At 41.0% G+C, this 27,940-nt stretch overlaps 1 protein-coding gene across 9 annotated transcripts in view; it reads right to left on the bottom strand.

Moving 5' to 3' along the window:
• The window catches only part of LOC118216796 (BAH and coiled-coil domain-containing protein 1), a 95,683-nt gene extending 69,885 nt beyond the window's left edge, over positions 1-25,798 (bottom strand). For 2 of the 9 annotated variants that reach the window (XM_035398298.1, XM_035398290.1), the window contains exons 1-2: positions 15,213-15,496; positions 11,628-11,952 (exon numbers count right to left, since the gene is read on the bottom strand). In XM_035398298.1, the coding sequence (XP_035254189.1) occupies positions 11,628-11,799 (172 nt within the window). In that variant the 5' untranslated portion in view covers positions 11,800-11,952; positions 15,213-15,496. Of the gene's footprint in view, positions 1-11,627; positions 11,953-12,138; positions 12,493-12,858; positions 12,983-15,212; positions 15,497-24,460; positions 25,182-25,659 lie in introns of those variants that run through there. The other 7 variants (XM_035398294.1, XM_035398291.1, XM_035398297.1 and 4 more) reach the window with 7 other exon arrangements.
• Positions 25,799-27,940: the final 2,142 nt, after the last annotated feature.

Consider the following 27,940-nt stretch of genomic DNA (forward strand, 5'->3'; position numbering starts at 1 on the left):
GGGAGAACACCTTAATCTGCGCAAGTGTATTATGACATCATCAGCAATAACGACATCTCCAAGGTCTGGTAAAAACCCCCACTGTTCATTCCAGAAGGGTCTGGTGAAGACAGGCAGACCCATTAGAGAAAATCGCAGTCTCATCCAGAGCAATTCTGTCTGCAAATAAATGTCACCCCAAAACCACAACGCTAACCCTAAAGCTAACTCGATTTGGAGAGCAGCCACAGAATTCTACTTCCTGTAGAAGTAGAGTCGTCAAAGACCTGAGAATTGCCATTGTGTAAACGGCACACCTTCAGACATGAGATTGCCCTCTTTAAAGATTCCTTTCCAGATTATAATTCCTTTTTGTTTTTTTTTTGTTTTTTTAAAGCGCTAAATGGAATCCTTAGCACAGCAGACCACGTCAGTGGCTTGCAGAGGGCGATAGTTCTCCAGCTTCATGACACAGGCTGTGAGAGCCACTAATGAGCGTAAACTTCAGCGCTGCGATCTCACCCTCCAGTGCCCAGAGCACAGTCGAAACAGTCGAGCCGCAGCACGCCCATCGATCGCCGTCTTCGCATAACGACATAAGCTCATGAAATTTCACACTCCGGAAGGTCAACTCCAGAGACCAGCACCAAACGGTTAAGGTGATTTCCTTTCGCAGAATTTTATATCCGTTACTTTTTTCTTCTACTTCCATTAAAATAACGTCAGCCGAAAACAGCAAAGCCGCAGGTACAAGTGTGAACATACGGTGAACTCGATTATATGTTGTGGTTGCATTTAAAATATACATTTAAATAACTGAATTCACTGGAATAATGTATGTAATATTTTTTAAGCGTATGTGAGCTTTCCATAAACTAGCCAGCTAACTTGGTAGTAGTTGGCTGCGTTACTTGTCAGTTATCCTGAAGTCGTCCTTCCTTCGAAGTGCATCCCAAATTCGTCGCCTTTTGAGGTTCCTTTTCCTTTAGGACACTGCCTTCAGAGGGAGCTCACTTCTAAGCGTGTAGGCAGCGAGGCAGCAAGGCCCTCGACAGGCAGGGTGTGTGTGAGCGTGTGCACAGCCTCAGGATGCACGGTTGAGGAAACTGCTCGAGAGTGGGCGAAATGCATGCAAGTACACGCAACGTACGCGCGAGGGAAGGAGACAGGGAGACCGGGTGAGGGGAACAAGGGAAATCGGCCGAGACTGAGAGACCGAGAGACCGAGAGAACAGAAATGGATGGGAGGCAGTGAGTAAGAATGGGAGAAGGGGGAAAGAGGGATGCAGAGAGAGAGAGACAGAGAGAGAAAAAGAGTGAGTGGGAGAGCGTATCTGAAGAGTGTGTGTGTGTCTGTGTGTTTGAGAGAGTGAAAAATAGAGGGGGGAAAAGTATGTGAGAGGGAGGGAGAGTGTGTGTGTGTGTGTGTGTGAGAGAGAGAGAGAGAGAGGGGGGGGGGGATTTGTTTTAATCAACGACAGACACAAAAAAGAGAACAAATTTAAACGAGTGAAATTCAGACAGGCGCATGAGAAGCAACAAGTCCCTGTGGAGCGGAGACCCAGGCGGCGGTTTCCAAGGGTCCCCGGGGACTGATTACCACCAAATCCCTGACGCCGAGTCTTCTTTTGGTCCTGAAAGGGCTGAGCCACGCTTAAAGACGCACTCTGCATGCGCGTCGTATCTAACCGCCATTCATCCCCGCGTGCGCTTTCCGGGGAAGTCGCGTGCCGGTTTAACCGACAGCCACGGAATCCTGGCAATTATTTGCATTTTACAACGTTTGTGCTAGTTAACGGCAGGCTGCTCTGAAATATACGTGTTTACGCACTGCGTTCGAGCCCCCGTTCTGCGAAAAAAGGGCAACACAAGCCCAGGATTGGTAACACAACTCTGAGACATATAAAATGGGGGGGTGAGGGGGTGAAAACCTAAATATCAATTTAAAGGAGAAAACGTTTAAACAACAACCACCCTAATTAAAAAAAAAAAAAACATGTATGTCTCCAGCGCCTAGTAAAGTAAAGGAAGGTTATTTCATCCTCCAGAGTGAACGTGTGTTGTTCCTCTCTCTCATGAATATGTATGAGGAGAGGAGAAGATAGTAGGAAGAAAGAGGAAGATAGGAATAAGAGAGGAAAAGAGTTGGAGATGGGGAAAGAGGAGAAGAAGAGGAGGAAGCAAGGAAAGCCGTAAAGTGTAAGGAGAGAAGGGAAAGAGAAGCTGGACAGACCTATGTCTCGAATGGCACTGACAGTGTGCCAGCGTCATACGATAATCCCAGATCTGGCTCTCGCAAACTGGCCACCAAAAATCATCCCCAGATTTAATTGGCTAAGAAAAGTTCTCTCCCTCTCCACCTTCGCTAATGTGTGGTGAGCTTTCTGGCACAGAATGGCTGCCGTGCATCACCCAGGTGGGTGCTACACATTGGTGGTGGGTGAGGTGAGTTCCCCTTCATCACTGTAAAGCATTCGTAAAAGTGCTATACGAATGCAAGGATATATAATACCGTAAAACCGCGAAACCACAATTCCCAAACTCTCTGAGACACCTGTACAACTGCCGACACAGGGCCCAGTGATGGGGCGTGGGGCAAGAGGAGCAAGATGCAAGCATCGCCACACCGCCAACTGTGGACAGAACCTTATCGGGATTTCTGACTGCTTGAGGATATCAGAGGGCGGCTCCCTTGACAGTAAGTGGGAATAACAACATTTTGCCACTAGGGGGAAAACAGGCCAGTAGCAGACACTGAGCTGTCAAACGACACCTTGCCTGCTTTCGCTTGTAACTGACAACAAAAATGAGACAATTTGTGCTGAAGCCACCAAACAATACCATGTAACTAAGTCCATAATGATTTTGTAAATTTGAAGTACGACAGAGGTGGGGACCGCTTTTGAGGAAACTTACATTGCCGTCTGTTACGTAAAGAAAATTTTCTGCGGTTTAAACCTGGGTTTTATTATTTCAGGGAAGGTCGAGACTGCTCCTATCCTCCCTCTACAGTCTTGAAACTCTGGCTAGAAAAATTAAGCGAAATTGGGTTGATGTAACAACGCTTCAGAGAACCGAATGCCCTTGTAATTCGGTGCAGATGAGGCCGTGCCACTGAAATGGAGTACGAGGCACACAGCCACACATTCAGCTTCAGGTCATAGAAATACGATTTGCACAAAGCAAGTACAAGGGTGTGTGTGTGTGCGCGTGCGTGTATGCGTGTTCGCGTGCGTCTCGTTGTCTGTCCCGAAAAAAACGCACAGCGCGGCTTTTACCAAACCCAGCATGTTCACGGTGCTGCAAGTTCAACCCCACACACTCTCTGCACCCAGCGTGCCGTATGCGTACACATATGCACCCAGATGTAGATGTAGCTGCACAGACAACCCCTGCAACATCCACCCCGCCCCCCCCCCCCACCCCCACCACCACCTGCTTCCACCGCCCCAAGCTACCATAACCTGCGACCCCCAATTCACCCCCCTCCCCCCCCCCACGAGAAGAAGCCGTTTGGACGTCTAGTTTTGTGGGCTGTTTAAAATGTCGTTTTTCTCCCCTTTCCAGACTTCAAAGCCGGTTCGCAGAGCTTCTATTTTCTCGGCCAAATCCTAAAATTGTTTCTGATTTAGGGAGCTGGCGGCAGGCCGAGCCCGGGCCGGCAGGCAGCGTTTAACAGCAACGCCGGCGAGCGGAGCGGCAGACTGGAGCGACGGCTGCGCCGGGCCACTGCTGGGCCAGCGGCGGGCCAGCGCTCACGAGACGGGAGGGAAGACCCAGGGAGCGAGCCGGGGGCCGGCGGAACAGCAACAAGAGCCTCCTTAGAACAGTCGTCTGTGCTGTGGCATTTGTGGCGACAGACCAGCCGCAAGACGCATTTACCCCTCTCTCTCTCTCTCTCTCTCTCTCTCTCTCTCTCTCTCTCTCTCTCTCTCTCTCTCTCTCTCTCTCTCTCTCTCTCTCTCTCTCTCTCTCTCTCTCTCTCTCTCTCTCTCTCTGTCTCTGTCTCTGTCTCTGTCTCTCTCTCTCTCTTTCTCTCTGTCTCTCTCTCTCCTGTCCTCTGCCGCAACACATCCCTCCCATTTGAATAAAACGATAAAACATCACTGTGTCCATTCTGATGGCCGCAAAGAAAAAAAAGAAACACACACACACACACAAAGCAACACCCCGTACACACCCCCGCTGCTCTAGCCTTGAGCCCGTCGCTGAATGAAAAGGCTGGTGGTTTTTTTTCTTCTCTCCTTTGAAGAACACTGAAGATAACAGCCGACCAGTGGAGGTAACAGAAGAGCGAACCCAGCCTCAAACAGGATGTCGAAACAGGAGGGAGAGGTGGGGATGTTCTCCCATGGCACAATGAAAGGGGTGCAGGAGGGTGCTTTTGTTCTTTTTTAACACAGAGGTGCAAGGAATATCAAAACAAAAAGAAGAGCTCCTCAAACAAAGGGCTAAAGGGGGCGGGGGGGGAGGGGGGGGCAGGAAAAGAACCCTATCCAGCAGGAGTGTATCTGAACGAGCATACCCTCTTCAGAAATTCACAGATAACGCTTTGTATGCACACATTTTTTTATTTTTTTTTGACTTGCTGACGTCGACCAATGATATTTGGAGGATACGCGAAGATAAGATTAGCGGGAAAAGTGAGCGCTGAACGGAAATGAAAGCACGCTCAATTGCAGCGAGAGACGCGGCGCGTGCTTTAATGCATCTCTTGACACGTTCGTAGATTCATGTATTAAATAACAACAAGAGACAAAGAGATTCAACCCCCCCCCCCCCCTCCCCCTCGCCCATCCCCTCTGCTAACACAGATAGTTTTGTTGGTTAAGCAGATAGATATACAGATAGTCTCCACCCTCCTCTGTTGTCCAGTGTAAGGGACGGAGGGGGAGACGGTGGGGTGTAGGGGTGACAGGATCGGCGCGAGAGAGGGCAGGAGGGCCGAGGGGCAGACGAAAGTCGCAGGAGAGCCAGGGTTGGTGCGGGGGGTGGGGAAGTTGGGGGGGGGGGGGGCAGGGGGGAGAGGGGGTGAAGGACAAAGCTGGACCCAGAGAGGGGAGCGTCTACTTCCACATGCACAGAATTACACCCCTCTCATGACACCTGGGAGAATCCAGAAGAATTTAGCTATGGCTCTGTCCAATCAGGATCAGCCTCAGTGGAGCAGACCATTCGCCTGCTCCTGTGGAGGAAAGGGAACGACACATAAGTGTGTTACACAAACCGCAAAAACTCGAGCTCATCTTTCACCCCATTGCAACACAAATCCACGTCAACTCCTGCATGAACAAGCAAACATTTTCAATTCAAAAACCTGCCGAGCCTTTAACATTCTAAAATGCTTTCCATAATGCAATTTAGAGTGCGCACATACTGGTCATCACTATGGAGGCCCTTGATGATTTAGGGTTTTTTAAAATCCCGCCACCACCACCTCGGGAGCAGAACTGCTGGCATTCCTGTCCAGTCCGTTAACCAGCGCAGCACACTGCCACCGCGGTCGAAGGGAAGTCGACCACCACACGACCCATTCGTGCTTTCCCGATTCCCACTGCCCGACACAGCCCCCTCCCAAACCACTCCCCCCGTGACACAGAAACACAGTCAGTCCACAGCACGAGTTCCCCATGCTTTAGGGCAGCAGTTCTCCAACTTTCAGAGCCCACAGCACCACTTAACAAGTGTAAACAATCTCAGGACAACAAAACCGGCTCAAAATACAGACTAACACATGTTCAGATATGGACTTCTTCACGTTTATAAAACATGACAGAAAACCTGCACGCGCAGTGCGTGTAACCTCTGCAGAGTTTAATACTTCAAAAGGGCACAGGAAGCACATGTTAGGTTGTTATTTTTTCCAGTGCGTCCTACGACCAACCGCAACACCTCTCAACTGGTCCCGATTCGTAGTTCTGGAAGCACTGCATAAGATTCCATCCAGGTCACACCTGAACCCAACAAATCCACTTCCTCCCCTGCTTTTATATGCTGTGTGTGTTTATATATATATATATATACATATATATATAATTGATGGGAAGCATCTGCATTTATTCTATTTGCACTCACATATTTATTCGTCAGCAGAACGTTCTGAATTCCCTCCCTCCCCCTCCTTTTTTTTTTTTTTTTGTTTTTTTTTTTTTTTACAGCTCCCTTGAAGTTAATTGAATTGAGTTATTTGACTCAAACAAATAAGAGATTAGGTGGAGAAGGCAGGGAGGACGGCCCTGAATGCTTAGAATGTGGATTTAGCCAGAGGCGCAGCGAGAGGTTCTGACCCTCCAGCCACTAATAATCCATCAGCGCATAATAAATTGCAGGCAAACGGGCTGAACTCGCCTGAATTAAACGTTCTTCAAAGTAAAAAAAGAAGAAGAAGAAGAAAAAGAGGCTCGGTGAGAAAACACCATTTAGAACACATAAATAGATCTTTAACAGTAAGATCAGAGAGCCACACAAGATTCCCTGGTGTTTTCTTTATCTTTTTCTTCCATTCATTCCTTCAGTTTTTTTGTATTTTTTTTTTTTGTACACAGAGGCCAAATCTATGGAGCACAAATTGTCTTTGGGTTCCCTGTGCCCCTACAGTGCAGAGGTCCAGGGGGATCACTGGATGAATGGCAGGCCACAGAGCCCAATGGATTGGCCATGGGTAGCAATGGTAGATCTCCATAATGGGTGCAGCTATGTTGATCTGTCAATCATTGACTTGTTTGAACCAATCAAAAGAACTTAATTTATTTCTTCACAATGGTGAGTGTTGATAGCTCTGCCTATTTTGGGTGTCCTGAAGCCTGAAGTTTCCCCACCACAGGCCTTTCGCTGGTCCCACAGGCTGATATGGACCAACCAACCCCAAGAACCACTCCCTTTCCATAAAGCCCCTCTGCTTCTCGTCTCCTGAGAGGAGAGGGAACACCAGAATGGAGAAATGACAACAACAAGAGAATCCACACACGTCCAGTGGAGGCATCACTTAAGAAAACATGTGGAGAAACAGACCCTCATAATACCCCAGAGGGGCTAAAGATCATCCGACCGCCACCTGGTCTGTTCTTCCTCGCTATGTGTCCCAACCAGAACACTCTCCCCGTCCCGCTGAGTCTTCACAGCAACAGTTCTACCTCAGAGGAAACTACCCCGAATCCCGCACGAGCTTCCCAAATTAAATCACACATGGGGGGGAGGGGGTCTGCCGACGCAGAAATGCAGGCGCCCAACGGAGCGCTGGCCCACCGCTGCCGTCTCCTCCAGTCAAGTCACAGTCCATTTAGTCTGGGGTTTTTTTGCGTCGGGCTACGTCCTCACGGGCGTCCGATCACAGCTCCGACACCCTTTACGGGAGCTGCTGCACAATCGGTTCTCTGCGCGTTCTTATCTGGGTCCATTCAGCTGAAGCCTTTCACCAAACGCCTCGTCAGCAAAAAGTAGATAAATATCACATCGCCGGTGAGCGCACGTGTACTCTAAAGACTTAAGGAAAAATAAAACATTATCTCACTTGACTGTGCATTGTAATGCTATGTGATTACACGCAGCTGGGAGGTAAACATTGGAAATGTTACCTAACCTGAAAATGTAAAGCAGCAAAACCCGGCAAGCTATTGGCTGAATAAAACATGCAAACAGTTGATGTCAACAAAATGTAAACAGGAGTGAGGCTGAACAAAAAAAAGAAAGGTTTTTAAAAAATAAACTTTCGCTTTACTCCAAGCATGAGATGCTAGCAAATCTGCACAAAAAATCTATCTATGCAGGAAATCACAAATTCAAATTCGATTAAATTCAGATTAATTCACAGATACAAATAAAAGGAGTTAGACAGCGAAACATCGCATCGGTCCAAACCTTGTGCATGTTTTGAATGAAAAGCTGACGCTGCCCATTCGCCACACATGGAGCACAATGAAATTGTTCATTGCGAATAATGTGAAAGTCTCAGATTCGGCAAAAGCAATGTGAGGTCAGTATATGCGTCGACACCCTAAAGGACATGCGATTCCGCTACAGGAACGCAATGAAAATAATCATTGAGTTGCGCAGCGGCACATCCTGCTAAAAGGCCCTTGTTTTCAGTTCAATCACGTGACCAGTCACGTGACCTTCGGTCCACGGCGCACCACACGAACGCCCACAGCGTCCGCCAGGGAAGGAGGGACTGAATCGGCAGGGCTGTCCCCGTCTCATCGCACGAGAGCAACTTCTGTCGCCGGACGCCCTGCGTCCTGCTCGTGTCCAGCGGGTAAAGCGCCGCTCCTCCGGATCGAAGGCAGTGCTGCAGGGCTGGTGGAACGCAGATGGGGGGGGGGGGGAAGAGGGGCAGCCGGCGGGACAAGCATCGGAGTAGGGCTCTTTCCTGGCCGTCTCACGCTTCCGTTTTCCGAGAGATTCGAGAAAACGACTCCAAACGCGCCTCTGCTGTCCTCTTGCCGAAGAGCGGAAGAGGGGCGTTTCTCCTATCTGGTGTCCTCTCTGTGTGGGGCGTGCACCCAGGGACACACGATCCTCAGAATATGGCCAGTGAATAATTTAAGAGCTTGTTTTCCAGATGCAAAATGAACAGGAATCTGGAAATTGGCTGAGACCAGCGATGGCAGAGCGAGACTTCACAAAACCAAAATGGGCAAAACTACCATATGCAATCAGCGACTCGCTGATTTAAGCCAATCTGTTGTGCTTTGGCCGCGGCGGGGGGTAAAATCTTTTTATCGCTTCAAACAAGTCAATGATTGACAGCTCACTGTAGCACCACCCATTTTGGGATTCGTGAAACCTAACTCCCATCACTACGCAGAACAGGCACAAAGGCTAATGGGAAAAGGCCACTGGAGTCGCCGTTTTAAACACGCATTACTTTTTCCTAAATTTATCAGACAACACTGCAGGTTCAGGTAATTGCTGAAATTAGTAAAAGAAGCCTGTGCAAAGGAAAACAACAGAAACAAAAACATAATCACTTCAATGCTTCCTTTGCACCAGGTTAAAAAAGCACACTCACGGTGTTCAGACTGAATCCAGGTCTGTCACTTTAAACCTAGCCTGATCCCCTCGAAGCAGCTGCACCACTTTGCATATCAAACTGGACATGTGCGTCGGCTGGTTTTAATTCTTTTAAAGAAAAAAGAAAAACGGAGAGGTGACCAAGGCAGGTTAACCTCTCGTGTGAATAACACGTGTGTGTGTGTGTGTGTGTGTGTGTGGGTGAGAGAGAGAGAGCGAGAGAGAGATGCTGCACAATCGGTTGAAAATGAAGCACAGTTACATTTTTTTTAAAGAAAGTTGCATATTCAAATTAAGCGTACGTTTTATTTGCATGCACGCAATGCCTTCAAGCAAGGAAAATGCATGCATGAATGTGTGAAATTTTATTATTTGTTCTTTGCTGAAGGTAAAGAAGTTTGAGGCTCAAGCAAAAGCGCAGATTCAGCACAACGCCAGCACGAGAACCTACCAGTGTAGCCTTGTCGTTTTGTGGCATCGGGCATCACTAACACGAAACCGGTTGCCGCACTTCAAACAGACTCAGGAAGTCGCAAACTGCCCACCGGTCCGGTCTCATATTTCACGTATAGTAGGCCTAATCCATGACATAAAAGTAGCTTTTTCCCCCATGTGTATATTTTTTTCTAATGACTCCTCTAAAACATTGTTAGGAGCGACAGGAAAATAAGTTTATTGCGTAGATGAAAATGCATTCATTTAATTATCTAAAGCGATCAGCCGCAACATATTTTCTGCAGACTAGCCACTGCACATTCTGCTTTGACCGTTACTACGTAAAGAGAACAATCAGTAAGTTAATAAATACAGTAGTGCTGTGAATATTTAGTCGTTGCACCCAATTTGTTCTTTCACGGGAGATTGAAATAAAAGTAATAAAACGTCTGGATTTATTATTGTTTTTGTTCTGTTAACCGTGCACGTAAAAGAAGACGCAGTGATAAACATTCGGTGCTCCAAAATTGGACGGATACGACATTCCGTCATTGTGTCATTTCACTGTTAAGTTTTGTTCATTCACTTCAAAACTCAAGTGGTGAAGTTGCAAAGCATCATGTTTAACGTCGATTCTTACACAACGTGACTTCCAATGCGTGTAAAACGTACCCACGTTAATCAACATGATTAATTGTGCACCTGCATAATTGCATTATGACCTCTGCGTCGTGAACGTTCCTTGGAATTATCTCCAGTGCTCGTGCTTGCTACTTGATTCGGTACATGGTTGCAGCAAGAAAGATATGAAATTATAGCCTAGCTGTTTTCTATTGCATGGGTCATTGAAAAAATATTGACATAGATATTCATTTCTGTTATTTCTTACAATGCGTGACGGTTGTATGATATTATAAAATATGCGGGCAATAAAACAATATTTCAAGAAGTTATTTTAGCTTAATGTACAATATAATACGAATAATAATACCATGCTGTCAAAATCAATCACGTCAGAATATTTACGGTTTCAATATAGCGTATAGCCTACCACAAATAATAATACTTAACCTACATGCTGTGTCATATTCCACATACGTCTGTCACGCACACACACATACACACACACTCGTGTGTGGCTATGTCTGTACATGCAGGGTCACATCGGAGTACCATAGATAAACACAAGCATTTGTCCCCTTCATTCTTGCAGCGTACTTAAGCCGGACACCAGACACTTGTTAAACCTAATGCACGCGCTGCCAACCCATTCGCACCCCGACACATCACTACTCGATATAGAAACGGGATTTTCTAGAATTACAGAAGCCTCCATTAGCACAAACCCGTCTCAACACACACACGCACATGCACGCACGCACGCACACACACACACACACACACACATACACACAACTACTACTACTATTACTACTACAACTACAAGGCCAAATCTCCCCTAACCCTGGACGGCGCGACTGCCTGTACTTTTTAACTAAACAGCGAAAAAGATACAAAAAGTCAAAAATATTTTAGATAAACGTAAATATTCCAGCGTGGTAAAAAAACAACATTATTATAGATAATAAAATTATTATCATTGATAATAAAAAATATAATAGGCTAATAATAATAATAATAACCACTGAATTTCGACATTTCAAATAAATATACACCAACAAACACATCTACAGAACATTTCATAAAGTCGATTACATTGCCTGCCTCGGTCTGCCTCCACAGTTCTTATAGATATGTAAATTATGGTCCTAGCGATCTTATCCACGCGTAAATATTGTTTGATTTTTTTCCCTTCTCGCTCATGTTACAAACACTCGTCGTTTAAAACCCATAGATGCATTACTGACAAACCGAAGAGAAAGCGGGTAGTAAATGGCTCAATAAGCATTAATAATATTCATTAAAATTTGCACATAAAAATGTAAGGAGTCGCTAGCAATAGCTAATTTCCAAAACGGCCATACTGTCTAACTAATTTCCGTTTTCAATAAATTACTGTTTGGCTCTAAAGCCATGTTATTACGCTTGAATAACATGGAGGGTGAACTATTAACACGGGACACGGTCTCGCTTTAAACCAAAATGTAGCTATTTTAAACCAAGTTACAAGCTACAATACGTATTAACATTAAACTAGCACGTTTAATTTGTTTAAAAACGTACACTGGTTAAGTTAAACAAACCTGAGTGAGGAGCCATTGGGATGTGCGATGGGTAATATTTTCCAGGCTGGAAGTGACCGGGGTGTTGTACGGAACTGTGGCCGGTAGAAGCAATCCGAGAGGCGGCGCGGTGAACCAACGCGCCCCGTTCAGACAGTAGGTGCGGTGGAGGAGCGAAATCCCGGCCTTCCATTGCGTCGAAAAATGATAATTCCGAAATCCAGGGAGTAGACGGAGTGCGTCAAACGCAACCCAAATATTATAATCCCTTCTGGAGTTTAGGTCTTGCATTCAGAGTACATCGTTGATTTTTCCAGACTAAATAGTGGCCTCCGATCATTCTTTTCTGCGAGAGAAACAAACAAAAATTTTTTTAAAAAATAATAATGAAGTCTCGGTAAAGAAGACAATGAAGCAAACCTCAGAAGAAACTTCAGTTAAATTCTTGCAATAGCCCAGCAGTCTGCTACAATTCAACAACAACAACAACATCAACAACAACAATAATAATAATAATAATGCCAAAGATTACGTTTGAAATTAAGGTTTGAATGTTAATTTAATATTGGATGTTACTGTAAACTATTGTACAGCAGCCTGGAGTACGAAGACAAAAACGTTCTTCCTCAGTCGTACTCGAGTGTGCACGGTGGTGGGAGTGTTAACGCAGCAAGAAAACAAGACGGCATCAGCATCTCCTGAGAGTGAGAGAGAAAAAACTACCCCCCCGAATCCTTTACAATTGTACTGGAAAAAAACACATTGAAATCTTTCTGCATCCCCAATTGGCATTAACACGGGACTTCCAATGTGGGAACGTTCCTGGTAGAACTCGGTTGATCAGAAATAGCTAATGCTGTCTCGTAATAACTGATTTGGGTCCTTTTTTCGTCAGAAAGACAGACACACACGCGCCCGCGCGCACTCACTCTCGCTCTCTCTCACGCAGGCACGCACACACACACACACAATTAAATTAAATAAACACACAAGTGTGTATGTGTGTATTTTTTATTTAATTTAATTGTGTGTGTGTGTGTGAGAGAGAGAGAGAGGAAGAGAGAGATTAAATAATTACAACTGATTACACACAGTTCATTATCAATATTCATTGGTCTCTCCATTGCTGTGAGAGATCAAAATTTAAAGCGCCAAATTTCAATTGGTTCAGACAGTTATAAAAAGAGTAGGCATCCTTCTTAAAAATGTATTCAGTTTGTCTCAGTAAGCACAGTGGTTTACATGGTTTTACCTCACATCAGGAGGGTTCTCTGTTGACAGTGCAGTTTTCCTTCCATAACCATTAGCACCAGGCCAGTATATTTTTAGGACGACGAAACCCCCCATCGTTGAAGAGACCATCGCTCACTTTAAAATAAAGTAAAGGTTGGTCTATGTTTATTTATGAGACAATAATTATTATTTATAATTCATTCATAAATTGTAGTCCAGCACCATGCTGTTGATGCAGACAAAATGTTGAAACGCATTCAGCACTGGCGTGCTTGCTTAACGTGCATGGACTCAATAGGCCTGTCAGGCCGGAAGTATGTAGCGTCAGCTACAGAAGCTCATTCGAAAAGTGAATGCTTGTACACAAAGTTCTATTTAAAATAAAGATAGCGATGACCCTAACACGTGACACTAAAACAGAGATTTTAAAAAAATGAACGGTTGTCTGTGGTATATTTTTTAATATATGTTTGTTGTCACTTGTTTTACACAGGATAAACACCGCACATGTCACGCTTACAATAATCAGATTCGAGTAAGATCTGGCAATTAAGCATACGTGTGAACGCAGGTCCATAGCTTGAAGCTAGTTGCTACAGGACAAAAGCAGTAAGTTTGTTTGTTTGTGTGTGTGTGTGTGTGTGTGAGAGAGAGAGAGAGAGAGAGAGAGAGAGAGAGAGAGAGAGGGAGTCCGTGCTTAAGTCAGACTCTTCTTTGTAATGTGCCAGGCCTTTTAATCTTAGCGAACTGTGAATGGGCTAAACATGCATATCCTTCAAGTGGATAGAGGTCGAACTAAACATTATGTAGATATATGCATCTTTTTAAACATGAAAATACGAGGACATATTAATCTACCAGTAAATGTGTGAGTCCAGGTATAAAGAAGCTGAAATACTAAGAAAATACATGTTCTAGGCTTGTCTATGCTGGTAATTTGTTAAACTGTTAAGAAATAATAATAATAATAATAATTGTTATTATTATTATTATTATTATTATTATTATTATGTTGTATTAGCAATCGCTTTGTAGAGCAAGGAATAAATGGTATTAGACTACAGTATATGTTAACGCGTTTAGACATGAGACACACATTGGCCTCATATATTGGTTGAATTATACCATACAATCGGAGCATTAATTTCTATTTTATTTTAAAGACGAATAGCCATTTTGGAACGGACAGACCGGACATAGTGGCGGTGAGAACGAGTGCCATTGTTTTCCCTATGCAACTGTTCCCTGTCGGCCATTACAGTCCTGAGGGGCGAGGACACGATTTTTAAAAACCCCCAAAAAAACATTTAAACCACTCTTAAACAGATTAAACAAACGCATTTGAGAATAGAAGCAATAGCCACTATGAAGTTTTTCGGGGGGGGAAAAACGTAAATTTGATGCATCCAGAATACAAAATAGGCTATTTTGTATTTAAGAAAAACAAGCGCGTGCGTTCTTGTCTGGCCAAACAAAGCGATGGCTAAAATTAGTACTTTCATAAAATGCTTTGTTTCTTCTGTTATAACCACAACAAGCACAATGCAAACGCTTATTTGGTTTATACGTGTGGTCAGGCGCAAAAAACAATATAATTAATGGGGTTATTTCGGAGATCGGGTCAGGCTGCGAACACAGTCGTTCATTATAGCTACAGCGGCCGGGTTGTACTGCACTTTGTCTGGCCTACAACCGTAAACGTACCCCTCGTCGCTGTAAGACCGCTGAAGTCATGACCAATACAATGCAACATAGCCTATAATATATATAAAATACACATCGGTTATGACATGCCTCCTTCTCTTGTCTACAAATGGATTTCATAACTTGATTTGATAACTTAAGTCAGTAAATTATACATTTACAGTAGGTTGAAGATACTGCATAAATATTTCCGTTTATCTGTGATGTAACTGTAATAGTAAGCAATAGTACAAATAACAATGTATTATTATTATTATTATCATTATTATTATTATTATTAATATAATAATAATAATTATTATTATTATTATAAATGGTTACAAATGCTGTCCATTCTTCTGTATAGATGCATGCTACATAATAATATTTGTAAGGGGGATATCAATGACAACACCCTTTACATAATTTATATTTACGAAAATTGACAGCCAATCAATCTATGGATAAACTATCACATGTAGATATGTTCGTATAAAAATAAAACGATATGCTGTCGCCTGTTTTCTGATATTTATTGAGTTTACAACAGTAGGATTTTTATTATTAGTTTTATTTCATTCTTGCTACAAGTCAATTTCTAGAATATGGTATTCTAGAATTAATATTGTGAAAACAATGCTTTATTATGTCATGTATCAGGAAAAGATATACAATAAAATAATTACTTACTGGTAAGTTATTCCTTGCATAACAATAAATAATTAAAATTGTAACCCAAAAAAAGCAAGAAAATGGAAGCATGAACCTGAATAAAATGTGGAAGCAGTTACATCCTAGTGTGCCGTTTTCAGCTGTAGTTGCTAAATAGATGCGGGCTCGGCCTCCTACTCTCATGACTCGAAGCTGTACCCTTCAGACAGCATTTCTCTTTCTATGCGCCCTGACCAGCTCGCGCTTCTTAGCGCATGGAGGGTAAACACGCGCCTCTATTGGCTGAACATCTACATGTTAATAAGCTCGTGTGGTTCGTCCAAGGGTACACAGAGACTCCGATTGGTCTAGATGTCTAGCCAATCGTGTAACAGTAGTACTAAACAAAAAGCAGGCGCCTGATTCAAGTACACTACCGATAAAGGAGCGCTTTCCATGTCATCTGCATTTATCAACTTATAAAAGCCTGCAAAATAATGCATCTTAAGGTGGAGCATTTTTTTTACGTTGTTCGTGCAAATAGTGGAGAGCTGATTCACATCAGCTCACATTTATCAAACGACCAATATAACTTCATATTTGATAACATGACAGGCGGTTGCAGAGATTCTCGCAGAATGCAAGTTTTGCATAAACTTTATTAAAATAGTCAAGTTGCAAGAGTGGACTATTTAAAGGTACATTCAGTCTTGCCTCGGTCTGCTTCCAAATAAAGACGAGGTAAATGCTAGTACTTTGTCACTTTTATGTTCACAAGGGGAAATAGTACATCAGAAGCAAAGGTGAGACTAAGGATCATTTTACTATGGATGTTTTTTATTCTTTCTGAAGATGTAAAAATGCCTTGATCCTGTACTGTGGAATGCATTTTCATCTTTGTTAGACCTCTTTTAAACATATTTGATTGCACACACACACACACACACACACACAAACATACGTGTGTATGTATATGGTTAATTTGTTTATTTCTAAATTTGAATGGGAGGAGGCGAAGAGTAAAACAGGAATTTAACGTGAGAAGATTTTGATTGGCTGGCACGCTGCCATAACATTGTCAATCTCGCAGTGTAAACAAGGCTCTGATTGGCTGCTGGCCAGTCCGCACTGGGCTGTCTGAAAAACGCAATTACTGGGCCCTGTGGTTTCAAGGCAGCCCGGGGTTGAATGATGAAAAGAGATAGATGGACTGTTTCAAGGTTTCCCCTTCGCGGACCTCGTTGGCCTAAGAACCACAGGGATAGTCAGGAGTGAATCGAGGGGAATTCGGAGGGGGTGGGGGTGCACGTTGTCTCATCATATCGAGGCCAGTTTTTGGGGATTAATGCGATGCAATAACAATGTAGCAGTTAGCATTACTGAAGGGGCATGGCATAAACGGCATTAACCAGATGGAAGTGCAACTACGAACCGCTGAAGTTAGCGTTGGTGGAAAAATAACAGGAAACGGTAAGTACGGATCTACAGCCAAATGGAGACGGAGGTCTTCCAGAGGAGAGCCGTTGCTTGGATTTCAAATCCGGATTTCAGCCAGTGCTGAAGCTGTAGGCTACAAATGTTGTGTAGCCTCAGGATGATGGCAGTGCTTTGCCGATAACCAAGATATATATGCGCGAGGTACAGTATGTACGCATAATAGGATAACAAGGATGAAGAAAACAATAGCATGTTAGTGGACGCGTGTAACACATTTTGATATGTTACGTTTAAATGTCGCCCAAATGTCAAAGGTGCCGGCATGATAAACATTATTATTCAGAGTATAGGTAGTAATTTGAAAATGCCTGTGTATTTTATATTTAAATGTAGTTGTTGCTTGAATGTGCTTTGTAGATTTTTCTTCATTGTTTTACGTTAGGAGCATATGTACGAAATTACACACACGAGAGAGAGAAGTTAAATGGTAGGCATTAAGATAATAGGTATCTTAAATTGCATTACCTTTATGAATGACAACACTATTTAGCAGTATCCTATGCCAACACCTTAAAACAGCCTATTCAAGTGCATTTTCCGTTATTATTATTATTATTGTTGTTGTTGTTGTTGTTTTGTTGTTATTATTATTATTATTATTGTTGTTGTTGTTGTAAAGACTTAGTATGCAAACAATAATCTGTAATACATTATTATAATTTTTAAGGATTGTCTAGTGTGTTTTTAAATGTTCAGATACTCATTCCTATGGAATTTCTTATAGACCTGACAGTGGAGTGTCAGTCATAATGGTTAGGAAAGGGAAATTAAGGCACAGCGTTAAGGTTGGTTGCAGGTTTGAGTCCCTGAAGGGGCACTGGTACTGTGCCTTCAGGCCCGGTGTTTAACTGGAATTGCTTCAGTTAAATTTCCAGCTGTATAAACAGATAATATGTAAACATAAGCTATGTAAATCATACTAGATAAGAAATGTTTGCTAAGCTAATAAATAATGTGCTATTAACACCCCCCCCCCTCGGTCTCAGTCACATTTTCTACTGAGTATTTGTTTTTGTTTTTTGCATAAGACATTTTTTTTAAACTCTTGCTGATTTTAATTGTGTGTTGTACCATTCTATTTAAATCCGTATTAAACCATTTTGGATTTTGGTTTAGGCCCAAAGTTGCTCACATGTCCCACTGGTGAGTAGAGAAGGTTGGAACTGGAATTTGGAATTTATCTGGGTCAGATAAAACTCGCATCTCAAACCATTCAGACCCAATAATAGCAAAACGACTAAAGAGAATTAGGTGAAAATTAAACTCAAAGTCACAAATGACCAATGTACTGAGGTATTACGTTCTACATAAGTAATGCCAGGGTTGTGACGTCTTGAACCTCCAACTTAGCTTCTTTAGTGCGAGAAACAGGAGCCCACACATATTCTCAATGTAGCCAATTCATCCATTCATCTTTACTAAGCGTTCATTTTTCCTCTTTTTACAGTGCCAGATTTCATGGCGACACACATGGGTATAGAAAATAGTTTTGAACAAATCTTTAACTGAGATTTTTAAACCCTATTTATTTATTTGTCTAATTTAGTTCATTTACTGTGCAGTTTTTGAGAAATATGGACGTTTCATATACACTTGCAACATAGTCTGGCCAAATGTTTTTCTCACATTATTAAAAATAACAGAGTATATCCATGTATATTAGAACAGGTATAGATATCTATATTGAAGAAATAAATAGCATTTATTTAGTAAATGATGAATGTCAACTGGAATTTAAAACGTACCTGTATCTCACAAGTATAGAAGGATGTAAGGATACAGAAGGATATCATAGGACCATTCGTGTGTATGTTTTGTGTGTGTGGTCAAAACCATAGATCCCATCTATATCGATCCTGTCTGTAATATCGCTCTATACGATGCAGGTATGTTCCAGTATGGGTTGAGATATATGTCCAGTATTTGTTATTTTCATTTCTCGAATGACAATCACAACGTGGATTTCGAAACAAACAGAATGACAACTATGACTATTTATAGGCAATATCAAAATAGATATTTAACGCCTTCTGAGGAAAACATTTTTTGCCTTATTGAGTCTCAGTTCCTTATTTTAGGCAAGCACACACACACACACACACACACACGACAATGCCGTATTCTCCGTTCTTTTCTAGTCCGTGTGCCAGCGCGAGCTTCCCAATGGCGGAACAGAGGGATAATTAATGCGGAGTGACTGATTGCTCTTGAAGGAGACCAGTCCTACGAGAGGGATTGTCCCTGACCAACGAAGCGTTTCTGATTGACACTTTCCTACCATATTCCACCCACATGCAACAACCGGAAGAGGGCATTTGTCACCGGCGTCGTATGGGGGGCTACAACACCCAGTTATTACCGTGGCTTTGCTTCATGCTTTTGTATGTCATGCGTACCTTCAAAACCTTAACCTGAAGGCCCAGACTCCTTGCTCTAGAATACTGCAAGTAAAAACGTTTACTCGAAAACCTCCCCAATATAATGTGTGGAAAAATTGCATGATAATTAAAGCACATAATTATGCATTCAACGGCAGTCGTGAACCATTGTTACTCAACAATGAATCCAGAACACCAACCAAATGCAAGACATAGGTCACGTCAAATGCCCAGATATTTCAATTATTTGTGGGTCCGACTGTACATTAGAAACATTAATTAAATCCATCAAATGCATCCTCTTAGATAATGTTAGTTTTGGAGAAAAAATATCTTATGGGTTTCCACTCATAATCAATACCTAATCAATGATAGACTTCGATGGCAATATAAAAAACTAGAGGAATACGCAAAATAGGTGTAATGTTCAGCTTATGATAAAACATCGATAAAGCAATTAATTCATATCTTTCTGGGTATTTTTGATTACATGAATGGCGTTTTAAATGGTCTTCAGTTGAACTAAGAAGAATATTCGTTCTTGTTGTAAATCCACTGAGCCAAAGAGGTTGAGGAACGTTTCCTATTTGTATCTGAAAATAGGCCACTTGAAGTGTTGTTCAATCCAAATTTTCTAAGCTGTTTAATGCCAAGCTTTTTAAAAGAAATGTTTGTTTTCATTACGTTAAATAATTCCATCTTTTCACGACTTTAATTATCAAAATGTCAAAACTGGAATAAAAAGACAAACCAATAAGGTCCTCCCTGTTGAAGTGATTATTTTGTTTATTGCTTATTATTTGGTGTCATTATTGTTTCAGCGCCTACACGTCTACAGTTTCTATTAGTTCACGGTGCATGCGCATTCAATGAGAAAGCATAAGATGAATTCAAGTTAAATGCAAGCGCTATGTTGTGTGCTGCATGAACACTCTGAGGAATTCAGGAGGCTTCTGGTGACCATCTCATTTCCGTCTCTAGTGCTCACTTGGGTAGGTATCGTGAGAGGTGGACGCCCAGACGAGTCACAATGTGTCCACCTCCCTTTAAGACACAATATTTATTTATTTATTTATTTTTATTTATTTATTTATTTATGAATGGTCGACCATTTGTACAAACTGACATTGCTTTTGATTAGAATTTTGTATCGACGGGGATTGGAAAAGTTTTAAGTGAATCATTATGCCGTCTTCATGTAACTGGACAAAGAGGTGTTGCCCCTTTTAACATACAATTACAATACAAAGGCCACACAGGCCTAATTAGGCATACATGTCTGTTCGCCCGTCTGTCTGTCGGTCTATACAAATCCTATGTCCACCCCACATAAACTACTAAAACGTTTAGCTTGTTTTAAAGTTAAATTGGCTGTATCGCCAACCTGGTCAGGGGTAGGCTAAGGGTGGGGTCATCTTTCATAAAACAATGGTCATGTTCGGGGCGAAAAGGGGGAAATAAATTGTTCCAAAATTATGTATGGCTGTGAAATGTATATAATAACTATAACAATCGTTTTGTGGAGTTAATCAAGTCTCCGTGGGCAGGGCTTTACACACTTCGTGTATTAATATGATCAACATAACAATGTTTTCAACAAACTGCGGTTAATGTTTAAATGTTCTCCGTTTGTCAGACATTGCAGAGCTGGATACTGTTTCGTCTTAAAATGTAAATATTTACGTCGACTGTTTAACGGGGATATGGTGGGGATGACTTAGTGACGCTTAAGACAAAAACTGAATAATGAAGGGGGGCGTCTAAACTGCTACAGCAGGAGTGATTTTAAAAAGTGTGAGATCAGTCGTTGTAATCAAATGATTTCACAGTTCACCAAAGTCCGACGTGGTTCAAAAAATGGTCGCGTCATTTAGGTATTACATTATTCGTGATTCTTCTTTACTTGTACGTTAGGCCGTTAGCCGTCTAAATAAAGCACATACTGTAAGAGATTGTATTTGGATAAAACAAGGCATATGTAGACCTACATATTTGTTATACGTAGCTGAAGGCGATTGGAGGTGTTTACGCTTGGCCGTTTGATTCCAGAGGTCGGTATTGTTTGGGGATGTCAATTGGAAAGCTCATCTGGCTTCAATTACGGCGAGTTTGGGCTTAACTCTCATAAACGGCAGAAACCATCGGTGGGCCTCCTCCATTACGACCTGTTTTATTGAAAAAAGCTTAACATTAAACTAAATAGGGGAAGAAGTGTATAGTAAGATAAACGAGACTGAAGAAGGACAAGAAAGACCGAATTGAGGGACGTTCAAAATGGTGGGGGAGGGGGGCTAAATGGAAGCTATATGCTGTTTATCTGGCCTTGTGATTGGGCATTCAAACAATTTCTAAATTTACTCAAGCCGTATATAAAGATGCTTCTCATAAATACAGGAAATTGAGTTCAAGGTAAAATAAGGATATATGCCACGTCTATTAATATTACCATAGAGCACAATGGACAGCAATGCTCAAAAGCGCTCAACTGGATGTTGCAAGAGTACTTAAAACGACAGAATTATTGCCTTCGTCATCTTTTGTATAACAGACTACCGAAGTCGAAATACTCTTTTTCTTTGAAACTTTACATATTTTAAAAGTAAATTAATCTGCAAAATCTCAGAATTGTGTTTTATTTGTAGTTGCTTTAAGGATTTAGCATTGCCAACGTATATTATGACTTGTGTGACTGAGAAAACATATCTGAAATCACATGATAAACCGTATAAGAGTTAAAATAGCATATCCACCCTTGGTAACTTACACCTATCTTGCTATTAATTACTGTTAATAATGATATAATAACAAGAAAATTGTACCCTACTGAGCAGTTGAGTGACTGGTCTCATTTTAACACTTAAAACTCTCATTTAAACATCCAAATACATCCGAGCACTGCAACCAAAAATGTAGTCAAAATTACAATGTTTAAAATAATTTCCCAACATAAAAATTCTGGAAAGCAAATTAAATAATTGCATTAGGCCTCTGTGCTTGAAACAGATTAAATCCATAGGTTTGTCATCCACTGAAACATGTCTTCGCCTTCGCCCCGCCCCCACCCAAGCAAAAAAGTGAGATTTGTCTGAATGTATTGAAGTGCGATCAATAGAATCGTGTCTAGTTTATGTTTAGGGCGATATATCCACTTACTGGTTACGTGGCCGCTAATAATTATCAAAGTAAATAACATGTCCAATATCTAAAATTCGCCTTCAATGTTTACGCATTGTGCAATTTATTTAACAACGTGTGGTGCATGTAACATATTTACAAGCTAGGAGTTTAATTAATCAAAATTTTAGTCCTGGAAATTAAATTCACACGTGACTTGAAGAAATGTTTTTATGTCTAATCTGTAGCATTTAATATTGTGTCGTGGCATTAAATATCAGGCCGAGCAAATTCAATGCATCGCTGTCGTCTCGACCGGTCGTTAATCAAATCATACGTAACACAACCAAAAGCGCAAGAAAATGTCTCTGCAACGGCAGCCACAACAAAGCGACAGGACAGCTATTTAAAAAAAAACTCACAGTAGCCTACTCGAGATGGTCTCTGCCCGTATACATCTGGATGACTGCATATAACCGTACAGAATATAGTATTGGTGGTTCTGTAAAAACACCAGTAACAAGCATCTTCTTTTTCTTCTTGTTTTTACCATTTTCGATATCAAGACTGTAATAATAGGAATAATAATAATAATTACAATAATAATACACGATTATTATTATTATTATTATTATTATTATTATTATTATTTGTGGGTTCGTTGACAGGGCTATTTGGAAAAATCACTATCAATGTCAATGTCTTTCTTTTTTGTCGTGTGTGTAATTCTATTCACTTACTGTTTTTGGTCTTAGTTTGTGCAATAACAAACCATATATATATATATATATATATATATATATATATATATATATATATATATATATATATATACACGCGTGCGCGCACACACACATTTGAATAACTGGTGGGTGTGTGATTGAAAGATAAAAGTGGGTAATTTGATCATTTTTAAATTAAGAATAAAATAATAAATTTTGAATCATAAAAATAAGATAGATATAACAATAAAATAATAGATATCTGGATTTAAGTGTCGAAATAGTGTCTCATTTTACGTTAAATATGTAGTTGATGCATGGCTGAACATGAACTAAATGCGCAACCTAATGCCTTTATAAATAAATGCAGCCTTGCATTAATAATGGTTATATTTCTAAATATATTTTCTTAACTACAGACATTTAGAGCTGCTGCGCGCAAAACATGTGCAAACCTTCTGTGTAGATTACATAAAATATACGTGTTTGTAAATCAACATTCAAGAAATAAAAAAATAACCAATCTAAACAGTATATAAGCACTCCATAAAGATCTAAGCTTCCCGATAGCACGGCGGTTTCCATTGTTCCATTTAACGCTAGTTTCTCTGGTTGAAAAGCCCTCCGGGTGAAGATGCTTGACTAATTTAAATTACTAAAACATAGAAACGCGCAGCGAAGCTAAGAAACGACATAAACATCGAGTTGTATCTTACATTTGAAATATATATATATATATATATATCTGGAAAAAAATGGTCTACTTAAGTGAGATAAGGCAGTACAACAGCTGACTTTCTTAAACAGGACACCGCAAAAAAAGCCGTTCCGCCAAGGTTGAATGATTCCTCTTATTTGTGGTTGAATATCGGTTTCCAGAATTATTCGCCTGGTCAAAATGTTCGCATAATGCAAAAAGAAAGCCACACAATGGCTACCAATAGGGACCACAGCAATTAACAATTTGCACCTTTTGAGTTTTTTTTAAATGACATTCATGTGTTTTGATTTTAAAACGAGTTAACATATCATTACTGAGTGGACACCAAATGTGCTGCATTCAATCTTGCAAACCAATGAGGCAGCTGATTGAATGTGGTTTGTAAAACACAGGGATTCAAAGTCGTTCGTATTATTGCGAGTTCCTTCTGCCTCGATGAATGATTCATGACTGTTCGAAATTAATAAGCGTTACAGAACGGAGATCAAATCAAAAGCTCACAAAATATAGTTGTAAATTCTGCACATAACGTGATATTCATATAAACGATTGAACGTTCGGATTAAGCAGACAACAGTTAACTTTCATGTGAGCATCGAAATGCATGAAGAATACGAAATATGTATATAAATAAAAAATATCCACGCATAATAATAATAATAATAAACATTATATGAAATTGTACAATGATGTATGCAATTTTAAACGTTCAGTGGTGCGCGTATTGATAACATATAGGCATGCATTAATTATCCTATATCTAAAATGTGCAAATGAACAACACTGCTTTTTAGGCAATGATGACTCTGTTGTTGACAAAGGTGGATTCTGATGTGGAGAGCAAAGAGCACCTACCTATTACAAACGACCGTCCGTGTTGCAAACCAAAAATATATACGGACAGCGCGATTTAGCTTTACGCGAGACACGAACCAAAAATACAAATCCTGGAAACGCTGATGTTAAAATGCGGAAACGGTGGAAATGCTTCTCAAGTTTCCCGACGCTCAATTACAATCCATTTCCAGTCGGCAGAGAGGTTGATGTTCAGAACATCACACACGCTTTGACTATTTTAATCGTGGGAAACCAGGTCCTTTTTCCCCGCAAAGAAGGACATAAGTACAAATGTATTTTTTTTATCCTGCTGATAAGTCTCTTCCATTCGAAAACAGATCCCTAGTTATGCGCGCGAAGAAAATTCATCCGAACACACACTAGTCTCTTCAATAAGGCTCTATGATCACGAATTTACGGCTGGATGACGCGTCCTCTTCTCACACAATGGAGCTCAGTGACATTAAACAGAGAATTGATGGAGAGACGAACGAATTCTAATCTCTTTTCCACATTCAGGCCATTGCTCCTTGCTTTTTTTAATTAGGGGAGGGAGAACACCTATTGTGAACGCACTGCCCCGCTTCCTCTTTCTTCCTCCTGTCATTATTATTATGGTTGTGTATTTGATTGTTGTCATGAACTGGACTTTTGCTTGGATTGATGAAGAAAAAAAACATACTCCTCTCCACCCTTCAACGATTTAACACCGCGCAGCCAAAGATCTTCCATTTTTGAACTCCCCCCCCCCCCAAACACACACATACACACACGCGCGCGCGAATTTCAGAAAAGAGAAAAGCCTTTCACAACAGTGACACTTATAGAAAGCAAATTCGCCGTTTCGGTCATAGCTACAATCAAAGCAAACGGTTGCCAACCTCAAAATGTTTATCGTTCGCAAAACAGGCTATTAACAGTGCAAAAGTCAACGTTTTTATTTAGTTACTTCCAAACTTGAAAGGCCCACTCTGTTCACAACTATCTTCGTTTTAATTATTGGGGGAAAAAAAAACTTTAAAAGAGAGTATAAACAAAACGCTGCAAAGAAGAGACTAGTTGAAATATAAGCTGCGGTCGCCATTAACGCAGCAGAAAAAGCTCAAACAGATTGTGAAGTCTGCTCATCAAAGGCTAGACTAAATTAACATCAAAATAAATACACAAACAACGGTGCGATTCTACGCAATTTTACTTCCAGAATCTTGCGGCATTACCTTGGTGTAAATATCCATGGAAGAAAAAAGATATTTCTTTCTAAAAGCTAGACTATTCTTTAAAACAAAGACACTGCTAAAAGTGATCGGCCCTAATTTTTTGTCCCCTAAAATGGAGAAATTTTCGCCTTAAAGGCAAAGCCTTAGTTCCCACTGATCCCCGGAGCAAATTTCTCTCCCCTACCTTTAAGGTCACCGCCCCAGGAACGCTGACGTCACAGTGTTAACTGCTTCACCACCGTGCAGAAAAAGTAAGTTTTTTTTTTTGTCAAGGAAAGCGTGCTCTGTGAAGTCCCAAAGTGAAGTACTTTAACAACAACAACAACAACAACAACAATAACAATAATAATAATAATAATAATAATAATAATAAACCATATTATCATAATTGTTATTATTGTCCCTATTATAAATATTTTAAAACAATACATGTCTTGCAGAATTATGAAACAAATTTTAAAATTTTACTTAATCTTTAATTTAGTGTGAAACAGGGCGTTGCTGAAAAAGAGCATCCGTGCTCAGCGAACCTACCCTGGGTAAATAAAGGTTAAATAAATAAAAAAAATTTGTCCCTTTTGCATAGTAAGTGAGTTAGTTTTTTGTGACTAAATGACAAAGTAACATTTTAAAAGTATGTACAAAAATTTTCACCATAAAATATTCAGTACTGCACACTGGCTATACAAAATTATTGATGCAATCTTTGCATCCAATACATTTAATTTCATGCCAGAGGTTCAAAAAAATAGTAAAAAGGATAAGATATTCACACGGTAAAGACACGCTGTGTGTGTACATGCTTGCATGCATACACATGCATGTGCATGCATGTGCGTGCATGTGTGTGCATGTGTGCGCATGCATGTGTGTGTGTATGTGTTTCTGTGCGCGTGCGTGCATGCTCGCATATGTATGTGTGTGTGTGTGTGTGTGTGTGTGTGTGCACACACGTGTGGGTGTGTTTCTGTGTGTATGTGTGAGTGTTAGTGTGTGTGTGTGAGAAAGAGATAAACACAGAAATGTGCAAGACAGAAAGAAAAAGGTAGATGAAGCAACAGAATGGAAGAGGACAGAATGAAAAGGAAATTAAGTAAACTTAATATTAAGTAAAGCAGTCTGGTTTACGCACACTTGGTAGTAGAATTATCAATGTAATTTTGAAGCATTATATTACACAAAATAGCCAAAATTTTATATAGATACTTTATATAACGGTGTCCCGATTCGGACATGCTTCCATGTAATTAGTGCATGTTTCATGCTACTGCATTTCAGTTTAAAGCAGGTGTTGGATTTAACGGTCAAACATCAACCATTACACAGAAGCAGTGGGGTCTTCTGTTACAGGGGGGGTCATCTGGGGGACGCTTGCACAGAAAAATGTTTGGGATCAGCTGCTCTAATGGGGTACACCAACAAAGGCAGATTTACCTCAAAATGGCCCAGACTGTTGTGTTGTACAGTACGAACTAATGACAAGGCACACATCAGCTATCTCAGGACTTTTGTTGTAAAGACAGTCAACCCAGGAGACGCCATTTTGTTCCCGGGGTAAAACAAACAAACAAACAAATAGATAGATAGATGTTCTCCTGCACACGTACAAAAGTTGTTACAGCCCAAAAAAAAAAAAAAAAAAACATGTAGGTAATTTGTCCATTTAACCTGTCATATACACTTAGGAAATGAACAGATCTGTAATACGGTTATTGATACTGCACCTTATTCAAGGGTCTTTAGATTAGCAGAAAAAGAATATGTTAGGGTTCTAAACCCTGGGAATTGTTGACTGAACAGTAAATGTTGTTTACTGCAGAAATGCTTTCCCGGTGTATGGAGTCAGTCTGGTTGCGACAGTGACACTGGTATTCAGGTTAGAATGGGGTTTCAGTTCAGCGTTTCTATGATTCATCAAAGACTCTCTGTAAATGTGTGATTTGCAAGCCGTTTGCCCATTAGTACCGTGGTCTCAGAATTCAGGTTAATTTGGCTCATATCACAGTACCTTGGAGGCGCTCAAAATGGGCATTTACAGTTTTCTTTAGTTGAATTTCCACAGACGTACCTGACTACAGATCACATTCTGCAGCAGCACCCTCACTCCATCCACATTTACACCCCTCAACGTAAACGGAGTTTTGCTTTTTCACCACTTGAACCTGAAAGATGGAAACAGCAAAATGGTCACCCCATGGCTACATTATTTGCATTTTACGTCTCCGTTTACTTCTGCACCGCTGGACACAAACTAACTGTAATGGCAATTAAATCGCATCTG

This window comes from Anguilla anguilla, chromosome 17, assembly GCF_013347855.1.
Source record: "Anguilla anguilla isolate fAngAng1 chromosome 17, fAngAng1.pri, whole genome shotgun sequence".
Taxonomy (NCBI): Eukaryota; Metazoa; Chordata; class Actinopteri; order Anguilliformes; family Anguillidae; genus Anguilla; species Anguilla anguilla.